Source organism: Euphorbia lathyris, chromosome 10 (assembly GCF_963576675.1).
Source record: "Euphorbia lathyris chromosome 10, ddEupLath1.1, whole genome shotgun sequence".
NCBI lineage: Eukaryota > Viridiplantae > Streptophyta > Magnoliopsida > Malpighiales > Euphorbiaceae > Euphorbia > Euphorbia lathyris.
In genome coordinates this window covers 17,670,033-17,680,843 of record NC_088919.1, presented here as the reverse complement: position 1 = coordinate 17,680,843, position 10,811 = coordinate 17,670,033, and the positions used below count along the sequence as shown (strand labels likewise).

At 35.3% G+C, this 10,811-nt stretch overlaps 1 protein-coding gene across 1 annotated transcript; it reads left to right on the top strand.

Annotated features, from left to right (window-relative positions):
• Positions 1 to 819: 819 nt before the first annotated feature.
• Positions 820 to 2,916, top strand: LOC136207934 (remorin 4.2). Its single transcript, XM_065998786.1, has 2 exons — positions 820 to 1,596; positions 2,591 to 2,916. The coding sequence occupies exons 1-2, from the start codon at positions 997 to 999 to the stop codon at positions 2,780 to 2,782; spliced, it is 792 nt and encodes a 263-aa protein (XP_065854858.1). The 5' UTR covers positions 820 to 996; the 3' UTR covers positions 2,783 to 2,916.
• Positions 2,917 to 10,811: the final 7,895 nt, after the last annotated feature.

The following is a 10,811-nucleotide window of genomic DNA, read 5'->3' as shown; positions in this document are numbered from 1 at the left end:
TTCCAAACATAAAAAAAAACAAATCCTATGAATTTTAATCCAACAATTATGTACATGTTAGTAGTAATCATAGAGAACCCTTCATTTTTCTGATTTCTTTCGCTCGTTTCCCTAGTTCCCTCAGTTTGCTCCTAAACCTTTGAGGACTCCTCTCACATTTATGTTTTTCTAGTTTTTTATTTTATTAAGTTTAGTCTGTTCGGATTTCATATATTTTACTAGATCTTCTAATGTGTTTGAACTGCATTTATTGTTCTTAATTATTTCATTTGTAACTTTTGTTGATTTAACAAAAGCAGAAAATGTAGATTTTATCTATATGATCACTTAATTTATAAAATTATAAAAGAAATAACTCATATCCGAAGATTTAAAATGAAAGATCGAGGGCTTAATGCACCAAATGGTGAAAGATCAGAGGCTCAATGTGTCTAAATAAAAGATCGATGGCTTAATGCACCAAACAATGAAAGATCATGGGCCTCAGAATGCTTTTTGCCAAAATAATTTTAATATTGAGGATTAGAGTACAACTGCTATTCTACAAATTTGTAGTTATGAGGAATATATGATTTGGGTTAGGATATGATTTATCTGATCTAGTTGTATCTTTAATGAGTTTTGTTGCATTTTATAGTCATTTTTTTTTTCTTTAGTGGATCATGTATTAGACATAATTTATACTTATGTGAAGTTTTATATCGTACTGCTCTTATGGTGTATTCTAAGTATTCTTATTTAATAAAATATTAGCATTATTAAAAAAAAAATAGAAGGGAAAGAAAAGTAAAACATAACAAGTAGGAGGACTAAAAGAGAAGTAATTAAAAAACAGAAAAAAAAAAATGGCCCTCCGATCAATCGATCCTAGCAATAAGATTGAGTTAAGCTTGGTAAGAAATATCATTTGGTTAATTAAATACACTTACACATAAATCCTTTTAACTAATCTAATCTCTCTTCCACTTCCACTTCCTCATCGTCACTATCTCCTCCATGCTTAGTGGTCAAAGAGCAGCATCCACTAGTAACCCCATCGATCATCATCAAGATGAAGAAGAAAACGAACATATTCGAGACATCCACGCCCTAGCTCCGCCGCCAACTCCGCCGCCGGCATCTGGAGGAGGACGTTGGGAAACAGGGAGCCAGTCGATAAGTAGCGAATTAGGAGCTCCGAGCGAGAATTTCACAACCATGAGCAGAGAATTTAACGCTCTGGTTCTTGCTGGTACAACCATAGAAGACACCAACACCTCCACCTTTAACGATGATAACAGTTTGTTGCGCAGAATTAGGGAAGATGATTTGGTTGAAGAGACTAATCCTTTAGCTATTGTTCCCGGTGATAATAATCCGGCGACAGATCCGGAACCGAGCTCTAGAATGATCGGGTCTGGGTCGAACCAGCAGCAGCAGCAGCAGGTGGTTTCGGTGCAGAGAGTGAAGAAAGAGGAGGTGGAAACGAAGATATATGCGTGGCAAAACGCTAAGATTGCGAAGATTAATAATAGGTTTAAGAGAGAGGATGCTGTGATTAATGGATGGGAGGGTGAACAAGTCCAAAAAGCTTCTTCTTGGATGAAAAAAGTTGAGGTAATTTATAGCTCATCTTGTTCTTGTTCTGCATGGTAATTAATATGATTAGTATTAATAATTAATTAATCAACCATATTGAGTTGAGTCTAGATCATCCATTTGTTGTACTTGGGTCAAGTGAAATGATTGAGTGAAATTGTTTTAATCTATGGTTATAGCTAGCTTAGGAGCTAGTGGAAGACTCAAGTTTTTCTACTTGTGTAATTATTACTTGGAAAATAAGATAAGTAACTCTTTTTTACTAAGGAGAAAGTATATTCCAAGCTCCAACCAATTGGGAGGATATAATCGACCCGAGCTGAGTTTTAATCTGGTTAGGTTCGGCTCAGCTCGTCATAATGTTAACAAACTCGGTTCGAGCTCAAATTTGTATTTAAACTTAAGCTCGTTTGTTCACGAGCTGCTCACGAACCGGTTCATTTATCTTGTTCACAAGCTACTTATTTATTTTGTTCACGAACATTACTTGCGAGCAGTTCGTTAAACATGTTGATGAACACGTTCGTTTATTGTATTCGTGAATGAAATAATATCAAATAAAATAAATACAATTTTACATGTTAAACATCTCCTTTCAATCCCTTTTAAACAATAAATAAAAAATAGATCTATTTATCATTAAACATTAAACATCTTTTTCGATTATTCATGAAATTGTTCACGAATCTATAACCGAGCATGTTCGCGAGCTTTCGAGTCAAATTTTGCCCTGCTCAAGCTCGGCTCGTTTATGAATCGAACTTCTAAATCATGTTCACAAGTGGCTCGTTTATAAATCGAACTGAGCTTTTATCGAGCTGACCATCGAGCAACTCGGCTCATTTATAGTCCTAGAATAAGCCTATGTAAATATAATATACTCATTACTTAAGAGATAGTATGCCTTTCTTTGGTAACTAATGAGTCAGCTAAGGTTGGTCTGAGTGGAAGTAACTACTCCTCAGATTTGAGATTGTAATGAATGAATTGGTTGATTAAATAAAAAATGCAGAGGAAGCTAGAGGAGAAGAGGGCAAGAGCAATGGAGAAAATGCAGAATGATATAGCAAAAGCACACAGAAAAGCAGAGGAAAGAAAGGCATCAGCTGAGTCTAAGAGAGGAACTAAAGTGGCTAGAGTTCTTGAAATTGCCAATTTGATGAGAGCTGTGGGAAGGCCTCCTGCCAAAAGATCCTTCTTTTAATTTAGTAGATATATAATTGGTTGAAGAAATAATTGGTCCATATTTATACTACCATATTTGAGCTTGTATGTATTTTGAAATGGGGCAATGATCAGGATTTATAATTTGAATTCAGTGTGTGATTAGATTTGGTATGTATATGATTGTTAATTTTATACTAATTTCAATTATTTATAATCTAGAGTTATAAATTACCACTCCAACCAAATGTTGTTTATGTTACTATTTAACCAATTATAGAAAATTATTTCATTGCATGTCATGCTATGCCTGATTCACTATGTCAAACAATTCTTTAAAAACAAACACATAGCAGTTATATGTAGTGTTGAAGAAAAAGTCTTTTTAGGACACCTAAACTTCGATTATGCACTCAAAATCGAGAAATTATTTGCCTAGATCCTTTACGCATTTTTAGCCCCTTGACATTTTTTGGGATGCCTAGGTCGCCTAGCAGCGATTAAAATAATAAAAAAGTATATATATTTTTCTTATTATTATTTTGATTTTTTGTTTTATTATAATTCACTTTTGAACATTATCGTATAATTTTTTTAATAAATTTTGTTTATTGTTTTGTTTAATTGGGTTCTGTGTTAGTTCTCATGATATGGTTATAAACTTTAGGAACATTATTTCATGCTTTTTGTTTAATTATATTACATTATTTTTTACTTGTTTCAATGATATTGTTGTTGAAATGTGTTTAACACGTTTTTAAGGATGTATATTACAAATATATATATATATATGTTTTTCTATATTAAATCATTTTATATTATTATTTTAGATAATATAATACAATATAAAAATACATATTTTAGGTACATTTATATAATAAAATATAAAAATATAAATCCAATTAATCCGTATTTGTCAGGTTTGAGATTCGATTCCCTCACTTCATTAAAGTTTAGCTCTTATTGATAGGGTAATATGTAAATTTCATTTTAAATCATCATTGAGATCTATGGTTTTGCGGACCTACCATTTTCATAACTTTTTTATAACAAACAAAAATAATCTTCTACTAATCTCTAAGTGTCATGTACACTCAACTAGCACCTATCATTTATATAATCTTGGAAAAAAGACCCTTCATCTCTACAGTTTTTATATATTTAAAAATCTATTATTTTTAATACTGACAAATAATAGCAATTTTACTTTTAATCTTTAAAATTATGTTTGCAAGTTATTTAGGCGAATTTTAAGATTAATGGAAAAAGGCCCCTTCCTCTTTTCAAATTTGATGCATTTTAAATATGAGAAACATGGCAGTTTATTAATAGTTTAATCCATTGAACTAAGACCATAAACTTTACAAGTCTGAAAGCACTTGTTCCCGAATGTCACCTTCATTCACATTCATAACGATGGAATATAGTATGGTCCTGAAACCGCTATTATCAATCAGCTAATTTTGGGATAAAAAAAACGGTTTTGACCAACTTTAGCGATTTGACCACTGAAACCGCTGATTGGAGTGTTTGGTGGAGAGAGGTTTGAGAGAGAGTTTTGGGATGAAAACGCTAATTTAGAAAAAGCTCTTTAGGAGCTTTTTCAATTAGCGTTTTGCAATATTAAAATTAATGGACTTCTTTAACCCTAATTATTTTATGTATATTTTTATGTATTAAAAAAAATGCTCTTATTCGTTTTTTTTGCACAAACCGCTATTATCAATCAGCTAATTTTTACCAAACAGGTCTACACAAACAGCTAGTCAAATCAACTAATGTAAACAGCTAACAGCTAATGTAATCAACTAACAGCTAACAACTAATTCCTAAACAGGGCCTATATTGCGATTTGTGATGTCATTTGGCTCCCAATTAGGATGAAAAAGGTGTTAAATTCTTTATTCATTTGTACCTATCTATCTTTCTCACTAATCATGCATGTTTTAAGTATGAACACATCACAATCTTCCACTGAAATCCTGTACTGTTACTGTTAAAGTTGCGAAATCAGATATTTTTCAGATTGCCACTATCATTATTCTAATTCTATCCTTTTATATATATAACCAGACCACTATTTATTATTTGGTAATGCCTAAAACTTTCCATATCATAGATTCATAAATAACAGATATTTTGGAAGAAGAAAAACAGATGAATTTAGGAGATGAATGCATCTAGTATACATTCTCAAACTACACCACAGCCAATAGTTATATATTTATCTGCTCATAAAAAAACTGGATTTGAATCGATATAAATTGCTTATTGATAGTCACAAGATGTTAAATTTAGCTAGTTGTTAGTATTAATTAGGATTAATCCGACCTGCCCGAAATGGAACGGGTCAAATCCATCATATGAGATGGAGTAATTAGGATTTTGGGCTCCATATAAAAGGAACATCACTGAACCCTATTCAAAAAAATATATAAAAACATATATAACCTGATCATAATCATATACATCTAAACCTCCATCTCCTCTCTGCTTCCTGCACCTCTATTTCTCGTCGTCTTCTAGTCTAGTCTGTGGATTACACATTCTTCCTCGACTAAACACCGAGTGGTTGATTGTCTCCGGTGGTACAAAAATCGTGGTGATTAGATCCGCTTCCGCTACGACTACAGCTTTCGCTTCTAGTGAGATTAATTGGCTAAATAAAGTATGCCCGATCCTTTAATCTCATTTGAATTAGTTGTCTCTAATCCCTTTACTAGTAAATAAGTTAACCACTTTTAACTCTCTCACAAACAATTGTTTCTATTGGTTTATTTAGCCTTAAGAGATAACTTAATGACTGTAATTTGTTTAGTTAATCATCCAATAGGGCACACTAGCTTGTTATAAATTTTCTCACAATCTTGTAATATCCCCGATTTAAGTTGCAATTAGGGTGAGTATGATCTGGTTCGGTCCAAAAACTGAACTAAACCAAATAAAATTGAACCAAATTATTAGTTTTTTTCGAATCAAACTGAACCGAATTGTATTTGGTTTAAAACCAAATCGATATATTTCGGTTCGATCCGATTTGGTTCATATTTGGTGGACCGAACAGTAATAGATTTTGGTAATGGCCTTGTACTGATTACAATACATAAACAATTGTTAATAGGACATATTATTCCAAAAAGCAAGCTCCCATCACTGATGAAAATATATAAACAATTCATAGGGTATATTATTATTATTTCAAAAATTTCATCACTCATTACCAGGTGCTTTAATTCCTGGATTTCAAAAATTATTTATTTTATTTTTGTTTTGATTTTAATATATAAATATTTTTTTAGTGGAATTGAATTTCAAGGAGGGAAGGAAGGAGGTTAATCCCAACTAGGTTGGCACCAACCAAGCAACCAAACCCCGACCAAGAAACCAAAAAACTTTATTAAAAAGAAAAAAGAAAAGTACAATACGATCAAGGTAAATGTCTACTTAACAAAGCGAAAATACTCTGTCCTATTTGCATCTCTAAACACAGTATTAGAGCAAAAATAAGGAAAAGAGTTCCACCAATAGTCAGAAGTAGCTGTGACAGCAAACTTGGAAAGACAATCTGCAACTGCATTCCCCTCCCTAAACACATGAGAGATTCGAACTGCACGAGTACGAATAATGTCAAGACAAATCAACCAATCCGAAAGAAGGCTCCAATGAACATTCCTCGATCTCGATTTCAGTAACTTAACCGCATAGATTGAGTCACTCTCAACACACAAAGGAAACCAATTCCGCTCAGCTGCTTTGAGGATAGCAATGGTAATCGCTTTCAACTCAGCCATAAAAGCTTGTTGTGGCCCCAAAGGATGCGCAAAACAAGCTAAAGGGAAACCACGGCAGGTCCGAAAAATCCCGCCGGCGCCCGCTCCCGTCGAGCCTGTTGCCCCGTCGGTGTTAACTTTAATCCACCGCTGAGGAGGGGGCTGCCATTTCAGAGAGAAAACAGTAAGAACCGGCCGAGCAATGCCCTCGACTCCGAAGTTGTCCAGGATTTTCTTATCAAGGACGATATTGTGCATATATCCCTTCATCCCAATGCTAGCCTCCTTCACACACTTCCAAATAGTCTTCAATGTGAAAATAATAGAAGGTTTAACATCATTAAAGACGCTATCATTTCTAACCTTCCAAAGAGTCCAGAAACCGCTAACAATGGCCGAATTCTATAATTGAAAGATTTGACTGCTGAAATTTGCAAGGTCTGCTGAAATAATTAAAGTTTTAATAGTCGAGGTGAAATTAACAGAGGTCCCAAAAGCATCCCCGATACTCCGCCAAACTTGTGAAGAAAACGGGCAATGAAGAAAAATATGAGCAATAGATTCCTCACTCCTTTCGCATAGAGGGCAACACGAAGCTATTATGAGACCTTCAAAACGGGAGGACGAATGATAGACATAACAGATTTTACCGTGAAAATCCCATTTGAGCTCGGTTTCCAGGCGCAGACATCGTCCTCCTGAATACCAATGCGAACCTGGTTAATAGAGAGAGCAATATTAGCGTTGACTGGCAGGTTAGGTCTCCAAGCACCATCAACCATAAAATCTGAGACCATGTCCTTCAAAACATTTTGCGCAGAGAGAGGAATTTGCAATTGAGAAGCAATATTAGGGACAATCCAATTATCAGTCCAGAAACAAAGTCTGAAATTAACACCGATGCTCCAAAAAATATTATTCCGTACAACAATGAGACTGAAACGAAGAGAGACCCCCATGGAAGAGCCGCCTGTGATTTTTTTAGGGATATTGTTCCCAGTAAGAAGCCGACCCCTTAACAGTTTAGGAATGAGGTTGTCCTCCTGAAGAACCCGCCATGATAATTTATGGAGCATAGCCGTGTTGACGTCGGCAATATTAGGGACACTTAAACCGCCGGTAGACCGAGGAGTGCAAACCGTACTCCAAGCAACCGAGATTAACTTTTTAGAGTGAATATCCTCGGACCACAAGAAATTCCGCATAGCCTGATTAATTATCTTAAGAAGAGAATGGGGCCAACGATAAACAGCAAAGGAATGAAGCAAAGAGCTGCTAATTACCGAATTAATAAGAACAAGCCTGCCACCCATGGAGAGAGATTTACCTTTCCAATTCCCAAAACGAGAAATAACTTTGTCTGCAGTAGGTTGTAACCAACACTTTTTAGGTGCACCTAGAAAAAGAGGGACCTCCAAATAATTGAACGGTAAGCTTCCTTGAGACATCCCCATCAGATTCCGGAGCTCAAGAACCCGAGAGGAAGAGAGAGTGTTCCCTACAAAAAAAGTGGACTTATTCACATTAATGTTCTGACCGGAAAGAGTGGAATAAATATGAAAAATATCCGTCATTGCTCTAACATTGCGTTTAGTGGCCCTCAGGAACAAAATGACATCATCTGCATATAAAAAGTGGTTAGGAAAACTTACAGTCCTGGAATACATACACGGTTGAATTGCCCCAATATCCACCCTCTGCGTGATAAGCCTGCTTAGAAAGTCTTCTGCAATGCAGAAAAACAAAGGAGAAAGAGGGTCCCCCTGTCGAACACCACGAGAGCACGGGAAATAACCCTTGGCAGCCCCATTAATTAGGATAGAGATTCTAGAGGAATTGAAAATGTTCCGCACCCAATTTCTGAATTTATCACTGAAGCCATAAGAACCAAGCACTTCCATCAAGAAATCCCAATCAATAGTATCAAAAGCTTTACTGATGTCCATCTTAACAGCCATATTGCCCCCAAACGTGGATTTATTTAAAAGTTAATATATAAATTGATATAATGGAACTTAAATATTACAAAAGTATGTAAATACATATATATTATCAAAATTCATTATAGTTCAACGTTTTGCATTCATATAAGAAATATCAGTTTAATTAATTCGAGAGAGCAACAGTTGACAATTTTAGAAAATTAGCATAGTGTGTTTTTAGTTGTATTTTAGTTTTTTTTACAAAGTGTATTCTAGTTTAAATCGAACTGAACCGAACCAAACCGAAAACCAAAATTTCTGAAAAATAAGAGCTGAACTTAATCGAAATACAATTTGATTCGGTTCAGTTTTTTCGGTTTTTAGACTTTCGGTTCGGTTCTGCTCACCCATTGAAATCACAATTGGATTGATAGAATAAACCCAAAACCACAATTCATGAATTTAGGAACGGTTCAAATATTTTAGAGGCATATGTAGTTTTCATACTCCATTTTTGATAAATTTAAATTTAATTTATATGAAATATAATTAATTCTTGACCAATAAGATGAACCAATTGAATATCAATTTTTTTTTTGGCAATTCACAGAGAATGAAACAATTAATTACTATATTATTATTAGATTATGTACAAATTTATCTCTGTGGTTATTATGTGAAAATTGATTTAACCATTATATACCTATGAAGCACCGACTCGGATGCGTATACGGGTGCGACAAATGGCATTTTTAGAAAATATGAGACGTAGGTGCTGTGGGACACGATAAATTTTATATAATTAATTTTATACATATTACATATAAAAAATATATAAAAAACTTGATAAATCACAAATAAGCCATTTTATAAACCTTAAAAAAAAAGACATCCATAATAAGATGAAAACACAAAGGAGATGAAAGGCAAATGACTTCGTACCAAGAAAAACACAGTGAAGAGGAAGACTTCAACAACCAGAAAAACACAGAGAAGATGAAGATTACAACAAGAAAAACGCACAGACGAGCAGTAAACATATCGCACAAGAGAAGGAAAAACCATGATTGTTGAGAGAAAGCGACGGTTATATATTAGTTTTTTTTTATCAAAAATTTTATAATTAAACCATCTATTCTAAAAAAAATTAAGAAAAAACACTAAACTTTTACAATTTTTTCCCTGCAGTCATGTCCGTCGTGTCCCAAGTCACAAACAAAAAGAAAACTCAGGGGACACGTTTTTGCTGTGTCGGACACGTGTCCAACCATGTTCTAGGCGAGTCTTCGAGTTCGACACCGCCAAGCCGGTCAGGGGGAAGAGTCTGTGCTTCATAGTTATGTACAAAACAATTCAATTTCAAGCTTCATTAATAAAAGATGAGTTTTTGTGTTATGTACAAATTTATGTTCTCTCTATCATTCTGACCGCCCAAGAAGGTTTTTCTATTACCGAAAAAAACGAATCCTCCGTTAATGACATTGAAATAGTATCGTTTGATGAATCTTAGGCTTTAAAATTGTACTATTTTGTACGTAGATGCTAAATTTGATTTTCCCTAATAACTATATGGCTAAATTTCTAACTCATCCCTATTATTGTTAAGAGAAAAGTTGTAAAATAAATTTTGAAACCCGTTGTTGTGCTATTGTTGTTAAGATACAATGATAACAAAAAAAGACAATTTTTGTTTTTTCGATTCCATTTAGTGGAATGTATTCTTGTTTTTCTATATATGATTACTATTAAATTCAAATTTGATATAATCATTATTTACAGAGATAGTTTTTTAACAATTGAAATCTCAATAATTATTGTATTATAATTAAAATTAATTTTAAATTTTATGAAAATATTTTTTTTTTATGGATCGAAAGCCTTCTTAAATAGGTGAGCGATGAAAGAAAGAGAGGCGAGGGCGATCGGCGCGGCAGTGGTGGAGGTCGGGTGTGGGACAGGTCTAGGGAACGGGAGGGGCCGGTGGGGCCGTGGATGGGAGTGGGGAGGCCAGATCTACCGGCTGGGGGCAGGGGTAGGGCAGATCTGGGCGTGGATGGTGCGAGGGAGGGCTTCGGGCCTGGCGGCATTGGTGGATCGGCGTCTGGTGAGCAGGGGTCTGGCGGTAGTGGTGGATCGACGCCTGGTGAGCAGGCTGGGGCGTGGCAAGGGGAAGGAGTGGGATCTGGGGTAGATCTAGTGGCGAAGGGAGTCGCAAGGGCCAGGGCAGGCAGTGATGTTTTTGGGGATGCTCCGTCGGCAGTACAAGGGGAGCAGGGGCTGGATGCGGGCATGGGTGCCGGGGCGCTGCCAGGGGAGATGGGAGATGGGGCAGGCGGGAGTGCCAAGGGCCTGCCTAGGGCGAAGGGGGAGGCGATGC